Source organism: Juglans microcarpa x Juglans regia, chromosome 3D, assembly GCF_004785595.1.
Source record: "Juglans microcarpa x Juglans regia isolate MS1-56 chromosome 3D, Jm3101_v1.0, whole genome shotgun sequence".
Classification (NCBI taxonomy): Eukaryota; Viridiplantae; Streptophyta; class Magnoliopsida; order Fagales; family Juglandaceae; genus Juglans; species Juglans microcarpa x Juglans regia.
In genome coordinates, this window is record NC_054598.1 from 34,307,050 (window position 1) to 34,329,874 (window position 22,825).

Consider the following 22,825-nt stretch of genomic DNA (forward strand, 5'->3'; position numbering starts at 1 on the left):
GCATATCGATTTGCCAATGCAAACCACACCTGCCGTGAGCTATTTAGCCATAGACAGTAAAGATTACTTTGTCAGACAGTGTGGAAATAAACCAACTCGGAATATACTGACCATTCTTTTCCCAAATGGTGAAAGCAGGATTGAGAGTTAGGGGGATTTGATCAGACTCCTTTGTGTCTGGTACAGATTGATATTTAGGTAGGCATGGCTCCAAGCTATCAATAATGCCCAACAGGCCATTAGATCGCATGATGGGTAGAAACTGACATACCCACATCATATAGTTTGTATCATCCAGCTTGATAGGTGCAAGATGTGTGATGCTAGGAAGAGAAAGGCTAGCAGGAGAGATTAGTGAAAGGCTGCTGGAGGATGCCATGGATAGAAAAACAGTGTGAACTTGGAGGCTCTGGTACCAAGTAAAAAAGTATGAATTGGCGGAATAATTCATTTGTTTGCAGTGATTAGAATATAAAAAGTTTATATAATAAGATGATAAGTACAACAAAGGATATGTACAAAGGATATGTACTACAGTTACAAACTTTATCTAATTATCTTTTGTTCCTATATTTTTTGAGCTGAGGAGCTGCAACTGATCTTTAGTTTGTTACTATGTTGATAAGTCTTGAGTCATGGCAACTGTTTGAGTCGGAGTAGGATCCTTAACAGTAACCACGGTTTTCCTCCACCATAAGTGAGGGCTATCTATAAAATTAGAGTACCGTACTCTTTAAAAAAAAAATCAAAAAGCAAAAGATTCACCACCCTCTTAGGCATTATTCAAGTAATACTTGTCCTATCAAAATCTCATCCCAAATTGTCTTAGCCACCTCACAATGAAGAAATAAATTGTCAACAAATTCTTTCTTACACATGAAGCATCAATCTAAGATGATAAGACCACACTTTTTCAAGTTATTTATTGTCAAGATTTTCTCAAGAGACGCCAACGTCCAACAAAGAAAAAAAGCAATCTTACATAACACCTTGGATCTCCAAATGAACTTCCAAGAAAATTGACTAACACAATGGCAAATTAACACATTGTAGAATGAACTAATAGAGAATCTGAAATTTCGAGCATGATGCCATAGCAATTTATCCTCCATTCTCTATACAATCTTCATGTCATACAATCTTATGAAAAAAAAAAAATCTAAAACGACACTCACTTCCCAATCATGAAAATCTCTAATAAAACTCAAATTCTATTGAGCAGTGTCATTTGAAAAGATTAAAGAATCAGCCATGCAGTTTATTGATCTCTTGTAATCCTAAAAAAGTGAAGGAAAAGCATTGTTGAGAGCCATATTCCCACACAAAACATCATGCCAAAAGTGAATCCTAGTTCCTCCACCCACATTAAATTTAACAAGGCTAAAAAATTCCTCCCAACCCTTCCGAATAGATTTTCACAAACCCACTCCATGCACGCCTCTAATTACTTCGTTAGAATACCAACTCCCTCAAGCCCTCTCATATTTAACACCAATAATATTCATCAATGTAATTCTTTCCCCTTTAGACAAATAAATCATTTTTCCTCCAGCCAACCTCCTTTTGATCTTCTCAATCACACCATCTCAAATTGTCAAAGATTTACATGGAGCTCCCAAGAGAAGACCAATATATCTCATAGGTAAATATGAGACCTTGCAACCTAAGATGTTGGCCAAATCCATAATGTCTAAAATAGGATCCATGGAAACCATTTTTGACTTAGATAAATTAACTTTAAGATCGTAAACATATTCAAAACAGAACAAAAGGGCTCTCAAAGAGTGAAAATAATCCTAATTAGTCTCACTAAAACTTAATAGATCATCAGCGAATAAAAGATGTGAGACCTTTATGCTATCGAGAGAATCACCACCCACCAAGAAATCCAACATGAAACTCCCATCCTCCACCGCTTCAATCATCCTATTCAATGCATCCATGACAAGAACAAAAAGAAAATAAGAAAATTAAAACCACGAGAATTATTGAAAAAAATAATTCAGGGAACCATTCACCAAAATTGAAAATCTGACAGTCAAAATGCAATGCCTAATCCACAAACACCAATTCTCTCAAAATCCATTTCTCCCAAGTGAATACAAGAGAAACTTCTAGCTTATATGATCATATGTCTTTTTCATGTCCAATTTGACAAGAATACCACTTAGCCTCTTTGATTCTACTTTCCAAACATTCATTAGCAATTAAAATTGACTTGATAATTTATCTCCCCTTGAAAAATGCAATCTGAGATTTCAAAATAATATTTTCCATTTCCAAACTCATGCAGTTAGCAAGAACCTTCAAGATGATTTTCATTTACCAAACAGATTGGGCGAAAATCATTCATCTCCACAGCCTCCACCTTTCTATAGGATAAGGGCAATGGATGTAGCATTAAGACTTTTCTCAAGTTTCAAAAATAAATAAAATTCAAGAAAACCCTTCACAACATTCCAACAATCTTTGAATAATGCCATGGAAAAGCTGTCACGACCCGAAGTTTTATTCCTTACCATTCCTATATCCAAATTAAGAGCCTCATATTCTTCAAATGCTCTCTCCAACCACTCAGCACTAGGCGGATCAATAGACTCAAAATCCAATCCATCAAGTTTAGGTCTTCATGAATATTCCTCTAGAAAAAACTTTTCATAAAAATTCATAATATGTTCCTTAATAGTCGAATGATTCGAAAGAATACTATCACCTACGTGTATAACGTCAATAGCATTGTTTCACTTTCTTCGATGAGAGTTAGCCATTCGGTAGAAAAAATTTGTACATTTGTCACCTTCCTTCAACCAGAGGACCCAAAATTTTTGTATCTAAGGAATTTCTTCCAAATGGTGTTCTTTTCTAATTCAACAACCACATTACCTTTTCTCACCTTATCCTCTCTAAAAGTTCGACGTCTCCCTGTCCTCCATAAATTGCAGTTCTTTAGTGAGAAGCTTCCTCTGATTATCCACATTCCCAAATACCTCCACATTCCATTTCTTCAAGTCACTTTGTAAGACTTTAAGTTTTCTAGCTAGAACTAAACTTGGTATACCAGAGAATTGATACGAAGACCCCCAAACCTTCACCATATCCACCAAACCCACTGCCTCCAACCATATTCTCAAATTCAAAAGTACCTATGCCTTCCATTGATATATCCCTACAGTTCAAAACAATGGAAAAATGATTTGAACATAATCTTGGAAGCCTTTTCCGGCATAAATCATGATAATGAATCTCCCAAGAAGAAGAAACCAAAAATCTATCAAACCTAGTCCATGCCCTCTTATTAGACCACGTGAAGTCACCTTCAGCCAGAGGTAAATCAATAAGGTCCAATTCAAAGATGAGATCGGAAAAACCACCCATCACAGAAGAGAAATAAGATTCCCCAAGCGATCACTTGGGAACCAAGTAATGTTGAAACCACAACCGAAGCACCAAGGAAGATCCCACCAAAAGACCCATCATTTCATCCCACGTAAATCTCCTACTACTATCCAAATTGGCCATACAAACCTACATATACCCACTTAAACCCATCATTCACATTCTTGAAGTGACAAGCCACCAAAAGTTCCCCCATATATTCATCTACCAATTCCATAACCCTCATATCCTACATAACAATTATTCCACCCGACGCCTCTTTAGAAATCAATACAGCCCATCCTATATAGGGAAAACTCCACAAACTATTAATGATTATATGTGTATATATATATATATATATAATTCAATTTGGTTTCTTGGAAATAATGATATCAGCCTTCCATTTTCGAATTAAATTCTTCAACTGGAGGCACTTTTGAAGATCATTCAGCTCCTGAACATTCTATGAAATAATTTTTTGTTTCATAACTAACTATTAGTTGCCCTCTCCTTGCCTTTACCTCTATATGTACTCACTTCCTTCATCATAATCAATGGAGGATGATAATCTCTTCAATTCCATCTCCCTTTTAGAGGTTGATCTAATAAAAAATGGTTGACTTGCCTCGATAGAAATGAGGAGAGCAACCTTCACAGGAAATCTCCACACAATCCTTAATTTCACCAACCTTTCTCATCACCCAATAATAATAAAAAAAAAATACTAGCTCATTCTAAACCAGGAAGAATAGAACATAAAGGATTAGCATCAGACTCACCCAACTCATCTGACCCTCGGGAAGAAAAAACATATCCTTCTCCATCACCGATATACAATTGCATATCAGTGGTATTAATCTGGGTACACAATGCCCCTTAGTTGTCCTTTTCGAAAAACTTGGATATAAACTCGCTTAACCCCTTGCTACGTTCACCTTCTTTAGCATCATCTACCATAACAATCTTTCCTCTACGACAAAGAAGCTACTTAGATGAGGAGGAAGAAGGAACTGCCCTTCACTATGTTTCTTACAACAAAAACCATTATCTCGAGCCAAAGAAATTGGATCATGCACCTCATCTGAAGAAATTCCATACACCGTAAAAGAAACCAGCACAAAAACACCCTCAAAAGAGTTGCCAAAATCTGCCGACCCTTTCTGTGTCAACAACAATGATGACGCTCACACGTTGGCTTGGGTTAAGCTGCAACTTGTTTCAAGCTCATGGATCACAAAGACGTAGCTTTTTTAACCCACCCAACTACACTGTTTGTATTAACTTTATCTAGCTCAGAATAAGAGCTCACCAACATAGGAAGCCCACTTTTACACCTCTTGCCAAAATAGCCCCTTGCATTATGGCCTAGGCCCATTAAAAGACCAAAACCCGTGTCCACCTCCTTCAGCAAGCTTTCGATACTCTTTCAACCCAAATAGTTCAGCCCGGGCATCCCAAAGTAACCTTTTAACTTCTTCAATTATCTACAACGCCTTGGAAGACCAACCATCGTCTCCACCAACAGTACGAAGATGCCAAAAATCACCTTCATTTCTCTCCTTGCCATTTTGTCATTCCATCAATGGGCCACTCTTCTGATAAATACCATCCCCTCTATTTTGTTTCAAACCAAATGATGTTGCCACCGATTTTAACAATGTTGACATGTAGGAACCTTCATGAGAAGAGAAAACCCATCCAGATGAAGAATATCTGTGAACCTATTCCCCTCTACGATCTAGAATTTCACAACCATGATTAACCACAACTCTGTTATCATGAATAGAAACAGAGGACTGAATGTCCATAACTTGTCGCATTTTTTCCACAAAACCGGCGCATCTTCTCCCTTTCTTGCCTTATGGTATAATGATGATGCCCTTCCCCACACCAATTCCATACTTAACCAGTGTTACAAATTGACCATACTTGTTAGAGCATTGCTGAATCAAAAAAACTCATTCACCCTCCCTTTTTGTCTGATAAAACCCTGAGTTTCTAGCAAACCTCAAAAGGCTCGTCCACCACCTCAGCCACCCAAATCACCATTCCTCTATTGAGATAGAGAAACTTTGTCAACTTCATACTTTTTTTTAGAAATACAGAGATTTCTATCTTTCATGAGAAAAGCAAACAACTTTGCTTCAACCCATAATCTGGACACTTTTCTCATCATGCTAAAAAGCTCTAAGCCCCGAAATAGATGAGAAAAGCAAGAGGAAAGAACTAATGAATGAAACTACCTAGAGAAGCAAAAATGAATAGAGAGAGTGGAAATTGACTCCTCATTATTCTCTAGGTTTGCACTTTTAAAACTACCAGGAATAATTGAAAAATAGAGCCTCCATGGCTATCAAGTAATCCAAGCCTGGCTTTGGTTTTATAATATGAGTTTACTTTTAAAAAAATGACAGTACCTCAATTTTATTGATAAAACTCTACTTATGATGAAGAAATACCTTATACAAAGAGAGTAAGGGGGTTACAATTCCAAAACTAGACTCATAGGAAAAATGTTATTGGAAAAAATAGCTGAATGGATACAATAGAAAATTATAAAAAAAACTCAAAAAGAAAACATTACAGACTACTGCTAGAAACTAGGAATACCTACACAATCTAAAGCAAAAAAAGTCAACCATATGTTTGGGGAGCTAAAAAAAAAAAACAAGAAGACTATCCACTAAAGCATTACCTTCCCTATAGACATGATTAATACTAAAACATAAAATATTTTCTAAAGGTAATATATTATCCCAAATATCAGCATAAATCCAAGGGGGTTAGGAATTATTATTAAACCAATTCACAAGAAGAAGAGAATATGCTTCCATAATGAGGTCCCGAATGCTAAGCTAATAGCACAAAGTAAGTTTGATCCTTAAAGTTGACAATTATACAAAAATGTTAGTACCCACACTACCATAATAGGAGAAATCAGCAATAATGGAGCAATTATAAGACTGAAGGATGCCCCCACAACTTGTGGGTCAAGGATTACCTTTAGAAGCACCATCAATGTTGAGCTTAAGGGATCCCTAAGATGAGGCAACCATTTGACAAGGAAATGTCTCTTAGTCTGGATGATGGAAATGGAAATTCAAATATTATTAATGATAGAAGCATTATAAAATGACGTAAGAGTATGAGGTTTGATAAGGGAATTAAGGTCTCTATGCCATCTATTGATCTTATAAACGAGCTTTGTTTAGGGCTAACCAAAATCGTGAGTAAATAGAAAATAAAAACAAGATTGGAAAAGAAATTAGAGAGAGATAAGGAGGAAAAGCAAACGACGACTAGGGATTTACCCTCCCGATCCTCTAGAGAAAAAAAGGTAAAAAAGATATACATTTCTCCTTTACGAACATATAAAATTAAAATTTGAATGTATAAAAAGATGAACATATAAAATTTATAGAGTTAAAGGTTAAAGGTTGATGATGAGTCACTATCCATGGATGCTTAAATGTGTTATTTTAAATTTAATTAAGAGCAATACTACGTACAGTTTTCATTTAGAGACTGCAATGCAAGGCTAGACAATTCTATCTTTAAAATTTTTTAAAATTACAAAAATATCTTTTCTAAAATAATATTTTTTTTCATTTAATAAAGGGTCTGCACATACAGTCCTCAAGTAGGAATTGCAAATAGAATTTCTCTTTAATTAATAATTAATGGATAATTCCATGTATGATCAAAGTTAAATGTTAACACGTGTATAGCAAAGATTAATTAGTAAATACTTTTGAAGTACGAATACAAGGTGTTCTCATTTTGCCATATGATGTTATATTAATTAAGTTTATGCTCACATAATCAATTTTAATTATGTTTAGGAAGAAGGTACCACATCATCCGCATTTTAGAAGTACCTATACTCATATCGACATAAATATTAATTTGTACAATTTTAGAGTGAGGAAAACCGGTACAATTCCTTTTTAAAAAAATGAGCCGTTAAAAATCTCTTCTAAACAACTGCACAAAATTTTCTTTTGAACAAAACTGCGCAATACTTGAATAATCTATTTACGAAAATTCTATTCATTATTCACACGTACCATATATCACACATTATATTTTATTTTTTATTTTTTTATTTTTTTTCTTATTTAATATGTGGTATATAAATGATGAGTTAACAAATTTAATAAATTTAAGAAGAATAAAACCAAAAAAATGTAAAAAAAAAAAATATATATGGTATATAGTATGTGGAGTGTGGGAATGATAAGTAGAAAAACTCATTTATTTATTACCCTTTTCTATCTCAAAAATTCTAAACAAAAGTCTCACGTTCCTGTATATTATTTAAAAATAAATATTTTTTTCCTTTTATCCTTATATTTCATGAATATGAAATGAAATATAAAATATGAAGATAAAAAAATAAAATTACATATTTTTAAGTGATGTGAAGAGTATAAGTTTTAGCAGGACTCTTCCCTTGTAACCCTTTGAAAAATCATACTTCTCCATGCAACGGTGTCGTATAAGCAGCCAGTCCAAGGACCCAAACGAACTTGGCTTCTACGCAGTTTCTGAGTCTAACCTATATTCTGCAAATTATTCGCCGTTCCTTTTTTCTACTGTTTTTTTTTTTCTTCTCCCAAGCTGGCCAATTGGCATCCAGAGGACGGAACTAAGCAATGGGTTATTCCAAGGATCAGTTGCTCGCTCGCTTACAGGTTCTTTTTGCAGCCGCCCCCCAATTTCGGTTTTTTCTTTCTGTATTTCAGTCTTTTTCTTTCTAGTTCAATTTGATCTGGGTATTCTTCATGTTGGCTCAGAATTCAATTTCCATGTTCGATTGGTGATTTTCGATCTCTATTTTTTTTTATTATGTAAATGAGCAACCTCCGCTTGTAACAGAATGAACTAGTTTTCGCTTCGGTTTGTTAACTAAATGAAAATTTTAATATATGAGTTTGAAGAAGAATGATTTTTTTGAATGTTGTGATACTTGGCTGAATTCTGGAGTGTTTTATTGGAACTGTGACAAGTGATTATTATTTTTTATTAGGAAATAAAAAATTTTATTCATAGGGGCCATTATAACCGAAAGTAGAAAATTATGGACATTTAGACCATTAAAATCAAGGACCGAGGTTTTACAGAAGAGAACTTTAAGCTCATCCATTGTCCTCTCGCGATCCTCAAAGCTTCTATCATTTCGCTCCCCCAAATGCTCCAACACATAGGTATAGGGGCTGTCTTCCATATTGCTGCCACTTGAGGATTGCCTTGGAATCCTCTACAGCTTGCTAGAAAATCCACCAGCCTACAAGGCATAGGATTTAGTTTCATGCGAATCTATGCGGTTCAGGATTATGCCAATGGGCCAACGGATTTGTATCATTTGGTCTTTTTTTTCTTTCAAGAGACTAATATGTTTGGTTTATTTTAGGAGCTTAAAATTGAGTTCTCCCAGTATGAACATCCTGTTGTCATGACGGTTGAAGCTCAGGTAAAACGATACTGATAAAAAAACAGAATAAAAAAAACCGTGCTGTTTTCCTTCCTCTTTCATATGTACTTACGGTTTCTGAATCAAGAATATGTATTTTCTGGCAGGCAAAATATGTTGGAAATACTGGTGGTGGACTGAGTAAAAACTTATTTTTGAAGGTATGATAGTTTTAGACTTTAGTAGTACTGCTGCTGCAAAGTGTTAAATTTGGGCCTTTTTCTCTCAGTTGATGTAGTCTGTGGCCCAACACCTGGACTTGTTTGTATATACAGGACAAGAAAAATAGATTCTATGTTGTTTCCGCTCTGGCAGATACTAAAGTAGATCTGAAAGGTATATAAATCTACACCTCATCGCATACGGGCAAGTAGATTTTCTAGAGATGCTTGCCATCTCTGAATTCCTATTGGATTGGTCTTGCTCTTATATTGCTTCTATTTTTGTGGGCATTGATGGAGTTACGTGTTTCTTCAAAACTGAGCAGTTCTATCTCAAAGGCTTGGTTTGGGGAAAGGAGGTTTGAGAATGGCTCCTGAAGAAGCATTGGGTGAAATACTTCAGGTTGGTATAAGACTATCTGTTCAGTTTCTGCTACATGCCCCCTGTTTTGTGCCTACAATGACACATTGCACCATTATGCTGCTCATTCCCTTTCAAGTTAGTTTTTCTTTTTGCTAATAGTTCCATTCCTCTGCAAATACTTCTTACATGCGAAGCATATTTAGCTCATATCTCTTCATGTTTGAAAATATATAAATTCTTTCTTTAGAGGAACCTTCCAGATGCAGTCCTGCATGCGTAAGCTCTCTCCTCTTTCAAATAAAGTTTTCTCTCACATCTTGTGCATAGTAGTTTTCAACTTTTCATTGAGCTATAAGGAGGTAGAGCCCTAGTCTGATGGCAGATTCAGTCCCTTTTTGTGATCGACAAATCCAAGCCTGATGGATTGACCACATGCTAGTTTGTTTTTGGCTAGAGTGGTTAATATATGTCTATTACTACAAAGGATGACCATTTTCTTTTATCAGTATTATTTAATTATTTAACTCAAATGCTCTCTGCTATGTGTATCTGAAGTGTACATTTTGAATATGATTTATTTGGCTCAATACTTAGTACCACTCATTGATTTGACTGTTATCTGCTCCCTGATTTTATTGCTTGTGTTTTTTATTTTGGAAGGTACCTTTGGGTTGCGTTACTCCGTTTGCACTTATTAATGATTCAGCAAGGTATGAAGTAATTGTTAGTCACACTGGAAATTGAACTTCTTTCTGTATACGTTTTTGTTCAGACATGTCATAGTACTGTTACGTATGCCTTGAAGTTACATTTTTACAAAATGATTCATATTCTGTCCATTTTTTTTTTCGTTGTTGGAGGCAGTGCATTTAAGTCTGTATTAATGTTATTTTTTTATTAAAAAAAATTCTCCACCAAAGGGAAATTCTGAAGACTTAATGGGGAACCTTTCTACTATTGGTAGGAAGGTCTCTTCTTTTTTAGAGTTTTTGTGCTCTTCCTGTGTTTAAATTTCTTTAATGAAATCAATATTTTTTTTTTTTGATAAGTAAACAAGGTATATTACTACAAGAAAATGAAATCAATAATTAGAATAAAGAACAAACATTTTTACTATCACTAGACCAATACTATTGTGTGCACAGACATGCTTCTGAGGATAGAAATTCTCGTGTGAATATCGTAATTTCAATGGTTTCATAATTTATTCGCGGGCTGCCCCAAATGACATTGTTCTTCCACAGTAGTGTTTTCATGTGAATTTTGTAGAAGCTTCTATCTTCTTCTTATCTCCTAGTGATGCGAGTAATTGTAGATCTGGATGGAAGGATACATTTCTAGCTTTGAGAGGCTGAGTAATGTACCAAAGTGAAATTGGATATGCTACATAACAGTAGACTGCTTGCACTGCCTTGTAATAGATCTACTGACCTTTGGCAAATTAATGTCTTCCCCTTTAGTTATTTTACCTCGATCTTATAATAACAATGCCCACTCATTAAAAATTACATGTGAGCTGCATTTTTTAAAATAAGAATAGGGCATAGCGTACCAAAATTGTGGAAAAGGAGACACAATTAGGACACTCATAAGCACAAGAATAAAGACGGAAGTGATGCTAGCTGGTGGCAGATCCAAGTGGACTGTAGCCTGCTTGGTTTAAATGGCTTCTTAGATGCTCCAGTGTCACCTAGGAACACACCCGCGGCTCAGGTGAAGGACACTTCGTGGCGAACCTTTTTGAGATAGATAATGGACTCACTCAGTGAAATGTTGGTTTTATTTGTGGCTCATGATTGGGAAGTTGAGGACTTTATTGGATTTTTTAATCTATTGTACTCCACTAGTTTGAGAATAAGAGGTGAAGACAAACTGCTTTGGACTCCATTCAAGACAGGGAGGTTTAGGTTGCATTTGATATTGAGCCAAGCTAAGCTAAGTTCTTTATGAATAGTAGGGAGTGGAGTGAGTTATGTGGGGTCCATCTAAAATGAGTTTAGATGTAGGATGTTAAGATGAGTTTAGTATTATTTATGAAAAATTGTAAAAGGTTGTGGGTTCCACATATAAGATGTGTTGAGTTGAAAAAGGTTGTGGATCCCACGTGTAAAGAGGTTTTGAGTTGAGATGAGTTTAGTAATTTGAGAGTTGGGTGTTTGAATGTTAGACTCAACTTAAAATTAGACTAAACTGAGTTGATCTCAGCTGAGTCTTGCAACCAAATGGGGCCTAATGTCCATTCTTTCTATAATGTTTTTGTCCCTCATATTACCAACTTTTTCCCTTATAATAGAATGTGGAAGACTAAGGTACCTCTAGGAGTTGTGTATATTGCTTGGACGGCATGACTGCATATATTGGGAAACTTGTATTTAATGGAATTAGTGTCCATGATTTTCAAAGTTTTGCTCTTTTTATTTTCTCTCTCCTAGAAAATTTTCTCTCCGTACACATGCATTTTTTCCTTGGTCTGGTTCTTGATTCTTGGTCTGGTTCTTGATTCATTTTGCTTCACCAACGTGGGTTGATTGGTGATAGTTAGATGGGTCGTGTTATAGAACTAGTTATTGAGTCTAAGTGCTTCACTATAGCATTATGTGGAGGTGGTGGTCTGAGAATTACTGAGAGAAGCTGGAAGACAGAAAACTCGGTGTTGCTGGGCTTTTCCTCTATTCATTGGCTTGGGAAGGTGTTAGAGGAGAGCTTGAGCAGAAAAAAGGAGGTATACTCGGCAACACATGAGGGGTATTGTAGTTTTATTGCTCAACGTTGTGAAAATAGGAAAGGAAGATACGTTGAAATATCAGAGTATAGTCAGGGGGAAGAAGAAATATGCTATGTATTCCAGAAGGTGAGAGTGGTTGGGGATGGAGGAAGATGAGGGAGGCTTTGGTAGAGCAAGGGAAAGAAAAAACCAAGGAAGGTGGTCTGCATGGAGGAGCCAAACTGAGTGATGGAAGAGGGAAACTGAAACACTATGAGAGATCGTATAAGGAGGTCCTTGCGACGTCGATACCGAGAGCTGCGAAGGAGAAGGTGGCTGGTGCGAAGGTTTTGGACAGAGGTAAGGGACGTTGGCAACGTGATGGTACGGTGAACCATGCCCATGGCAGGGCCTCTGTCGAGTGTCAGTCATGGGAAATGCAAAGGAAGTTGTTGGAAATGCAAGGGCAGCTACGCGCATTGCAGAAGGATATGGCTACTATAGTAGCATTTGTCGGTTCATTAAAGGAAAGGGCGGGAGCAGATAAGCTGAAGGATGATGGGCTGAGTTTCACTCGGAAGAAGGCTCAATAGAAGGGCAAATACAACAAAGGATGGAACGTTTGGCGCCGGGCTAAATCACAAGAACATTTTGGGGCTGGGCCGTCTGATGTTAAGGCCCATGGTATCGGACCACAGCCTAAGGCCCATTCCGGCGGGTCGTTATCCAGGGCCCAATTAAACGGGTCTGGATCCGGGCTAACAGAACTCGCGAAACCGAGTTCTAGCCCGATACATTCCATCGAACTTCACGGGCTCGGGTTCGTGCCGGACAGCATACAGACGGCGCAGATAGAGGTTGAGGGGCTACAGACGGCGTCGACGGAGGTAGTGGGGGTCGCCGGTGTGGTCTCGCCGGAGTCTTGTGCTCAAAATCCCCTGTTAGGCGTAGAAGCTAGGGTTCCTTCGGCTCTGGAGAATCAGAGCTCGTGGATGAGGGAGGCTGGGGTGTCTCTGATTCCAACGGCAGGGTCAGGGAGACCAGTAGAGGACCTCAAGTTGGCTGAGGTTGAAGAAGACTCGGATGACTTCATGCATTCTGTGGAAGATGAACTTTTCATCCCATGTGGTTTGGAGGATTTTTCTATGGGAAGTGAATTTCAGAACCAGAATAATAAGATGGGGAATCCTACCCCATTAAATTATTATTTTCCAGATCAAGCATCAGATTGGGTTATACATAAAGCTAAAGAAATTCAACATGTTGTGGGAATTGAGTGTGTTGGGTATGAGGAGCAGTTTATAGCCTTGTTAACTGCTATGGAAGCCGGCCATCATCAAGAAAAGAGGGGGAGCACAAAGAAGAGTCGGGAATTAAAAAGATTAATGTGGTCGATGAACTCGGAAGCAAGTTCTAGTAGGAATAAGGCAAATGGGAAGGGGCTGAATGTTCTCCAATGAAGCCTAAGATTTTATCTTGGAATGTCTGGGGTCTAAACGAGGTAGAGAAGCGTCTTCGGATTCGTCGTCTACTTCGTGAATGGAAAGCGGACATAGTATGTTTACAAGAGACAAAGCTGAAGTTGATTAGTAGGAGGATTATTCGGAGTTTGTGGAGTAATATTTATGTGGATTGGGTATATTTGGCCTCTTCAGGGGCTTCGGGAGGAGTAGTGATAATATGGGATAGACGGGTAGTAGAGAAAGTGGAGGAGTACATAGGGAGATATATGGTAGCTTGTTCTTTTAAAAGTGTATCAGATGATTTTTTGTGGGCATTTGCAAGAGTGTATGGGCCTAACTTAGATGCCAATAGAAGTATATTATGGGATGAACTTGCAGGGGTACAAAGTTGGTGGGACCTCCCTTGGTGTATTTGGGGGGATTTCAATGTGGTGCGGTTCCAGAGTGAAAGTCTGGGAAGTAGAAGATTGAGACCAGCAAGCCTGGAGTTCTCAGAGTTTATCTTTGATTTAAACTTGGTAGATCTTCCATTAGCAGGGGGTCCAGCTACTTGGTCAAATAATCAGACGTGGTCCCGCTTGGATCGTTTTTTGATTTCTCCTGAGTTTGAAAGCCATTTTCCGGATGTATGGCAAAAGCGTTTGAGTCGTATAACTTCGGATCATTGGCCTATTCTACTGGATTGTGGAGGTGTTCGTAACAGCAGAAGGTATTTTAAGTTTGAAAATATGTGGTTGAAGTCAGAAGGTTTTGTGGAAAGGGTTAAAAGATGGTGGACTTCGTATCAATTTGAAGGTACATCCAGTTTCATTTTTGCAAACAAACTGAAAGCCTTAAAAAAGGATCTAAAGGAGTGGAATAAACAAGCTTTTGGAAATGTGGAGGAGAACAAAAATTCCAAGTTGATGGAAATTCAGTATTTCGAAAGGCTACAAGAAGGGAGGTCACTAAATGAAGAGGAACAAGCACAAAAAGTTTTGTTGGTTGCTGATCTTGAGAGGTTAATCTTACAGGAAGAAATCTCATGGTGCCAAAAATCAAGAGCTCTTTGGTAGAAGGAAGGGGACCGGAGTACGAAGTTTTTCCATAGAATTGCAAACTCACATAGAAGAAATAATAACATTGAAGTGCTGAGAATTGAAGGGGTTGAGAATAGAGAAGAAGAGGTTATCCAAGACCATGTGGTTGTTTTCTTTAAAAAGCTTCTCACGGAAGAGGTGGGTTGGGGGCCTACGTTAGATGGTTTGGCTTTTGACACAATTGAACCAGGGGATGTCACCAGATTGGAGAGGGCTTTTGAAGAGGAAGAGGTATTTGAAGTGGTAAGAAAAATAGCAAAAGATAAGGCTCCCGGACCGAATGGTTTCTCTATGGGTTTTTTCCAAGAGTGTTGGGAGGTGATTAAAGCGGATCTTTTGAAGGTATTTCAAGAGTTTTTCTTGTTAGGAAAGTTTGAGAAAAATCTTAACACTACTTTTCTTGCACTAATCCCTAAAAAGGTAGGGGCCATTGAGATCACAGATTTTCGGCCTATAAGCTTAGTGAATGGTGCTTATAAGATCATTGCAAAAGTGCTTGCAAATCGATTAAGTGGGATATTGGGGAAGATTGTTTCCAAACCACATAATGCTTTTGTTAAGGGTAGACAGATCCTTGATGCGGCTCTTATTGCTAATGAATGCTTCGACAGTAGATTGAAGATGGGCAAAGCAGGGATTATGTGCAAATTAGATATGGAAAAGGCATACGATCATGTTAATTGGGATTTCCTTCTTTATTTACTGGGTAGGTGTGGGTTTGGTGAGAGGTGGAGGTCATGGATCAGATGGTGTATTTCTACGGTACGGTTCTCGGTGTTGATTAATGGTAGCCCAGAGGGTTTCTTCCCAAGCTCTCGTGGCTTGAGACAAGGGGATCCATTATCTCCTTTACTTTTTGTCATTGTTATGGAGGCATTGAGTAGGATGATCTCAGCCTTAGTGACTAATGGTTCCATCAGTGGTTTCCAGATTGGATCACCGAGTAGGGGTATTACAACAGTTTCTCACCTGTTGTTTGCAGATGATACGCTTATCATGTGTGAGGCTGATCATGCTCAATTGAGGGCGGTGAAGGCATTGCTGCTGTGTTTTGAAGCAGTATCTGGCTTGAAAGTGAATTATGATAAATCCGAGTTGGTACCGATTGGAGAAGTTCAAGATATAAGGGATTTGACGGGCATTCTGGGGTGTAAAATTGCGTCTTTACCTATGACTTACTTGGGATTGCCGTTGGGTATAGCACCGAAGTCTCGTATGAGATGGGATACAGTGAGTTTAAATTCCACTTAGTTAAGTGGGAGATGGTATGTCGGCCTATCCCCAATGGCGGTTTGGGTGTCAGAAATTTGAGAGTTTTTAATCGGGCTTTACTAGGCAAATGGTTGTGGAGATATACCAAGGAACCAGAGGCCTTATGGAAGACTGTGATTGAAAGCAAATATGGTGATCTAGGGGAGGGGTGGTGTACCAGAGAAGTTAGAAGAACAGCGGGTAAGGGGTTATGGAAATACATTAGAAGAGGATGGGAGGTTTTCCAGCGATACACTAGATTGCACTTGGGGACAGGTGTCAAGATCAGATTTTGGAAGGATGCATGGTGTAGTACCAGTGTTTTACTAGATTTGTTTCCGTCTCTTTTCTTGATTGCAAGTAACAAAGATGCCACAGTGGCGGAGGTTATGGAAGTCTCAGTCTCAGGTAGAAACATTCACTGGAACATCAGTTTCAACCAGGCGGCACAGGATTGGGAGATGGAAAGTTTTGTAGAATTTTATAGCCTCTTATATTCTGTTCGACCGAACATTCAGCAGGAAGATGAGTTGTGGTGGCATCCTGCAGGGAAAGGGGTATTCTCAGCTCGCTCTTTCTATAAGGTTCTCACACAAGAGCCAGAGATACAGTTTCCTTGGAGAAAGCTTTGGCGTCATAAGGCTCCTCCCAAAGCCTCTTTCTTTGTGTGGACAGCGTCTTTGGGTAAGATCCTCACTACGGATAATCTAACGAAAAGGAGGATAATTATTGCAGATTGGTGTTGTATGTGTAAAAGCGGGGGTGAGTCGGTAAATCATTTACTTTTACACTGTGAGATAGCTAAGGCTATTTGGGACGCGGTGTTTAAAAGGATGGATATGGCGTGGGTGATGCCGGAAACAGTTTTGGATGTATTGGCTTGCTGGAATTCTATCCGTGGGGTGAGACAGATTAAAGCAGTGTGGAAGATGACCTCTATCTGTATTATGTGGTGTCTATGGCAGGAACGAAATGAGAGGACTTTTGAAGACAGAGAGATCTGTGGAGGAGCTAATATTGTTATTTTATAGAACTCTTTGTACTTGGGCCATTGCTGTAGACTTAAATGGCATGGACCTTCATGAATTCCTAGTTTCTAACATGCCTACATAAACAGGGCATTTTCTTTGTATCGTGTTACTTTGGTGATTTAATAAAGTCTTATTTTACTTATCAAAAAAAAAGTGTATGATTTTCTTGTTTCTTTTTCTAGTTCCTGACATGTAATAGGTTCAGTTTTTGTATACTTCCTGTGTACTTGGTTTTGCCTTGTTACTTGTCTCAATAAAATTTCTATTCATAAAAAAAAGACATGTTGGGAAACTTATCAAAAAAACATATCTTGGGAAGATTATTACCATGAACAATATGAGAAAAGACACATTGGCGTGACTTGGATTATGTCTATAAGCATAGTGGACCTTCTTAACTTATCGAGAGGATTAGGCGGTAGTCCACAAATCTCAGCAATGTGAAAAATGGTTCCTATATGTCTCATTGGTGTACCTGGAGGGAAAAGAATGATCGAAATTCTTATAAGAAAAGGTTCCCTTTTTGGTTTCATTTATTGTCATTGTTGAATTGGTTTTGGTACTGTAGAATTGTCTTGTCAGTCAGTTTTTATTCTTTAGTTAGGGTTAAGGGTAATTTGTTTGTAATCTTTCTGTGCCATAGACTTTCATGTGCATTAAACCTGAACTAAGAAAAATTCCCACAGATATCATGTAACTTTTAACTTCCTTCTCTCTCTATCTATCCCTGTGGTCCTTTATTTGCAATATTTATCTGTATATGCTCAGTTTCATCTTATCTTCTGTCTTTGCACTGTGAAGACATGTCTCCCTGTTGTTGGATCAAGGTTTTAAAGACAAGGAGCACTGTTTATTCCACCCACTGTCAAATGACATGACAATATGTAAGTTAGAAGGGGTTTGTAGAAGCAGAAAATCTCTGGTCATTCTTTTCTTCAGATATAATTTCAAAACCACTCTCATCGTGGTTATTTAGTGTGCTATGTTGTTTAACATGTATCTTGCAAAAGCGTTTTGAGGGTATAGGCAAAAAAAGAGAGGAGATTCTACTTATAAAAAGAAAAAGGGGGCTCTTCTTGCACGGGTCTAGTAAAAAGTGTATCCCACTGAATACTTCAGTTTTGGATTTGCATAGTCTCTGCCACGCATACATGCTTACAATTAGCAATACTATACGACTTCGGGTAAGATATCTTCCAAGGTTGATCCCCACAACACACATTGTTTCAAAAGCCTAACATAGAACCAACACCCGCCACAAATCTAATAAATTTCGACAAAGAATCTCATCACCTCCATTGTACCTCCTTTATGGTATAACATCATCATAAACATTTAACCAATAATAGTGGACAATATATGAAGTTTGTTATGTGACAAGTACTGCCCCGTCATTCCATGATCCCAAGAAACTCCATGGTAATCTTGCCTAGTTCTTTTGGAGTATAAACCTCAAAAATGTAGTTTGAACTTTTCTTGGGTCATACAAGATTAAAAAAAAAAAAGATGCACGTCAGCCTTTTATGTTGCATAACATGACTTTGTTGTGTCAAGAAACTAAATTGACTCATTTGAAGAAAACATAGGAGTAACTTGGATGGAAATTCTTTTATAGATAGAACTGAAATCGGGGTTATTTCAGGGAACGAGCATATATTTTAGGGGAATTTTTTTTTTATTTAGTTTCATCACAGATTGAAGAAAATGCTACAGCAACAGAAATTCATATGTACATGCATAATGGCAGCTATTTATCTACGGCAAATTATGGGAAGTCAACCCCTTGTGTTTTGTATGTGAGCTCCATAAAAACCTTCTGTGAGGGGTAGCATTACTCAGACTTTTGAGTTCATTTTCAACTGTTACCTGCTGCTTACTTCACAACATTTGTGTACATGGGAGGCTGCACCAGTAAATGAATTTATTGGTAAAGATACATGCATTTTGTTTTTTATTTAGCCCCCTGACACTTGGTTTCCTACTTACAGCTCTTAATGTCTGTGAGCTCGACAAATTTCTAAGATCAATTGGCAGAAACTCCTCGTATGTTGACCTGGAGGTGATTTGGGATTTTTTTTTTTTAATGTAGGTTCAACAAATAATTCTTTATTTTTTTGTGTGATTTAATCTTCTTCTCTTTTTTTTTTTTTCTTTTGGGTTTTATTTTTTTCAGGCTAATCCTCCTGTAGGGAAAGACAATCCTCCTGATCTAGCTGATCTTGTTCCATCTGATTCTGTGGTTGTGCCAGATCTCCTGGAAAAAGCAGCTTCAGTTCAAGGTCCTACAAAAGATCATGCTGTTTCAGATAGTAAGTCCATGGAAATTTCTGGTACCTTTTTTCCCCCAGAATATGATATTGCCACCCAATCATGTGCTTGAACAAAGATAAAGATATGAATGCTTGTGTATTTCATATTTTCCCTAATTTGGAGGACTATCTGTATGGCGAAGATGCAAAACGTTGCAGTTAGGAGAATGATCATTTCTTGTATTGTTTTTTGTGGCATTCATTGTACATGGTGTGCAATTGCATAATTGAAAATGAGCTAATTGTCTTGATTGCATTGAATGTTTTTAGACGTCGTGAATTTGCTAAAATCTTCTTTAGCAGTTGCCCTTGCTTCTCCTATATCAGCCAGGTTATTCTTTCAAACATGTTATCTCATCTGAAAGGATTGTATGAACCACTGGGGCCCCATATTATTGCTCGGTTTTATGTTGCTGTGCTGAGCGAACAATTGCGTTGGTGTGGTGTGTGCAATTTTCTTTTTGGGCCATGAAGGGCATAGGGAGACAATTCCACTTGAATACAATACGGCATTATAAGAAAGGGGTCTACGCAAAGCCCCTTGATTTATGCCTGGAAGCAAGCATCTTAGTCAAACAATCAGAAAGTAAAAAATGTTAGATTGGAAATTCATGAGGTATTGCATTCTCAGATAAAAGTATCATTTGAGGCAGGTGTATACAAAGTCTTCATCTTAGATTTTCCTCCCAGGTGTTGCTCATTAATAATCTTTGATACTTAAAATGGTTTGATACGCATGGTGTTGAGTAATCATCTTCAACAATTCAAATTGGTTTAAGCTTTTTCAAGTGTGTTCTATTCAGCTAGACCATTGTTTTCTGACATGCCAGTCACCAGATTGATTCCAGGGAAAGGCCATTTCCTAGTTTCTCTCTCTTTTTTTTGTCCCCAAATAGTGATTGTGGTATTCTAGCTACTGTCTTTCCTGATATAGGATGTTCATATCAATATGCCAATATGGTGATCTCTGCACAAAGCAGCATAAATGGATGGATGTGATGTCTAACCTAGACCTGTGCGCCAAATGCATGCCATATGCAACTTAACAGTGGCACATGCAACCTATGCAAGTGAATCAATGCACCATGCAACTTCCTTGAAGCTCCCCATTTATGTTCGTTTTTAGATCAGACTCATCTATTAGGAGTTTTGATAATTATTGAGTTGAATATAATTCCTTTTTTTTTTTGGGGGGGGGGAGGGGGGGGAGTGGGAGGTTCCGAACTTCATCCCAGAATGTTTTGTTCTTAATCATTGTAACCTAATATACTAATTATTTTTTATGCAGCAAAAGGTGCTGAGCCATCCAGAAATGTGAAAAATGTAAAGGACAAACCTGTTGGTAGCGTGCAACCATCCAACTCGTTTAAAGATGTTGGGCAATATGTGGAAGAGATACTGGATAAAACATCAGCACTATTACTTTCAGAGGTAAGTATTTTTTTTCCTGTTCTTTTTTTCCGCAGAGAGACTCTTCTGGATTATGCTAAAGAAATCAAATCATACAGATAACTGAGGACACTATTAAGCAACATGGAGAGCGGCTAGGAGCTGTTGTATCAAATTGTATCAGAGTACGTCTTAGTGCTGAGTTGAAGGCAGATACTGTAAGTATTTGGATACAGCAGTTGTATTTTTACCTTTTCAAACATTTATTTTTTTTCTGAAAAGGAAGAGTCAGTCATGACACCTTTCTCTTTTTCAAACATTTATTATTTATCCTTAGTTTGAAAAGCAGCAATTGGTCATGGCAATTTTATAGAATACATGGCTTGCATGTTGAGGCATCGGTTCCTTGCATTATTATTGATCGTGATTGTGGAAAGCTTTTTCATGTAATGTTATGGTTCTACTATGTTCATGATTATCATTATTGCAGAGGTCATACCTGAACGCAGCATACACAGAAGGGTTTGGTGTTGCTCGCATGATGTTCCAGAACACTGGTTCTCAAAATCAGTTCAGGTGTTTGTGAACTTCGAAAAAAAAAAAAAAAAAAAGAAATGCAAGGGGAGTAAAGGTGAGCAAGGAATTAAGCTGTTCAACTTTCCTTGCCAAAATGTTAATTGCTTTACATTCATTTATACATTTGATAGAAAATGTACTCGCCCAACTGATTGCTATCCATGATTATTGATATCTGTCCAACTTGCTTTGGATGTTTTGGATTTTATATTCCTTGATCTGTTTTCATGGTGATAAATGGATGATCCATGTCATGACCTTGGCTCCCTTGATGGATTCCACGACAGTAGCATGCAGAAATTAAGTGCGTTTTGAGAGTTAATTACCTTTTGATTAGTTATGGTGCTTCTAATTTTATGTAGCTGGTCATAATGAAGTATGGATTCTTGATGAATGAATAAATCAGTATGCTATTGGCATCAAATTTTACCTTATAAATCAGTGTGACATTGGTATGTTTTTTCATTTTCTAGGTCAGGCAGTTTTATCGGATATATGATCCAAGTTATAAAATGAGGGGATTGAAACCCAGCTAAACACAATCCGAAAGGGAAAGGGGAACCAAATTAGTGCTTACTATTATCATATTTTCTTGGCTAAAAGAATACTCTCTCTCTCTCTCTCTCTCTCTCTCTCTCTCTCTCTACCAGCTTCAGTGGGTAAGAACTGTAGGTTTGGATAGTGAGATGAGAATTTTTAGTTTTAGATGAAATTTTAAAATATTATTTTTTAATATTATTATTGTTTTGATATTTGAAAAAGTTGAATTGTTTATTATAATTTGTGTGAGAATTTAAAAAAGTTATAATGATAAGATGAGACGAGATGAGAATTTTGTGTCTCATCCCACTTGTGGGAATTTCAAGTGGGACTTATGTCTCATCCCACTTGAAAAAATTGTAGTTTCTTAAAATCGTTGTGAGTGTTTTTGTATTAGAGGTGGGGGAAATCTTCAGTCTAATGCATGGCAAGGTTCGGAAAATTTTCCCCCACTACGGGGCACCAGCACTAGGGTAGAGATCTCCACCCAGTACTCACAACTTCTCGCGGTAAATTGAGCGATGGAGAGATCTCCCTGTATGAGTTGAGTTATTTGTGGACTACTTCTATTTCCATGAATGTTGTCAAGTTGACTAATGATTATTTGAAAGATTACATAAATTTTTATTTTCAATAATTAATATTAACTTGTCCAAACTAAAAATACAGCATGCCGCTTAGATGTACATTAATTTTCATCTGCTGAACGTAGATTAGTCATACACCTACACAGCAATAGAAATTGGCAACCCACCAAATGCTACAGATCGACTTCCCATTTCTTTGAAATTCCCAATCCAAATGCTACAAAACTTACTTGACTTAATATGATCTATAAGGTTGTATCGCTCTTTTTATTACAAAGTATATTGACAAATCACATAAGTCTCGTTTGGATATTTAGAATATCTCAGTATATATGTGAATAGTAGTAAAATAAGTTAAGATATTTTATTGAGTTTTGTGAAAGAAGAGATAAAATTGAATAAAAATATTATAAATTTAAAAAATTATTTGAATATTATTTTTGTTTTAAAATTTGAAAATTTTGTTTTTTCTTGTGTTTTGTTTTGGAGTTTGGAAAAGTTGTAATAATTAAGTAATAAT

The 22,825-nt window shown here is 37.2% G+C and overlaps 1 protein-coding gene across 1 annotated transcript; it reads left to right on the forward strand.

Annotated features, from left to right (window-relative positions):
* Positions 1 to 7,903: 7,903 nt before the first annotated feature.
* LOC121256638 (proline--tRNA ligase-like) lies at positions 7,904 to 21,386 on the forward strand. The gene is made up of 12 exons (XM_041157478.1): positions 7,904 to 8,072; positions 8,792 to 8,851; positions 8,959 to 9,012; positions 9,127 to 9,187; positions 9,339 to 9,415; positions 10,037 to 10,086; positions 17,706 to 17,788; positions 18,893 to 18,963; positions 19,078 to 19,213; positions 20,502 to 20,644; positions 20,722 to 20,820; positions 21,093 to 21,386. Exons 1-12 carry the CDS (start codon positions 8,034 to 8,036, stop codon positions 21,186 to 21,188), a joined length of 969 nt encoding a protein of 322 aa, XP_041013412.1. The 5' UTR covers positions 7,904 to 8,033; the 3' UTR covers positions 21,189 to 21,386.
* The last annotated feature ends 1,439 nt before the right edge of the window (positions 21,387 to 22,825 follow it).

Bases quoted from the DNA above. Each gene is read 5' to 3' on its own strand.
- LOC121256638 (XM_041157478.1), top strand. From the start codon at position 8,034: ATGGGTTATTCCAAGGATCAGTTGCTCGCTCGCTTACAG. The intron at 9,416-10,036 runs GTTGGTATAAGA...TTATTTTGGAAG, and splicing joins CATTGGGTGAAATACTTCAG to GTACCTTTGGGTTGCGTTAC. The intron at 18,964-19,077 runs GTGATTTGGGAT...TATTTTTTTCAG, and splicing joins CCTCGTATGTTGACCTGGAG to GCTAATCCTCCTGTAGGGAA.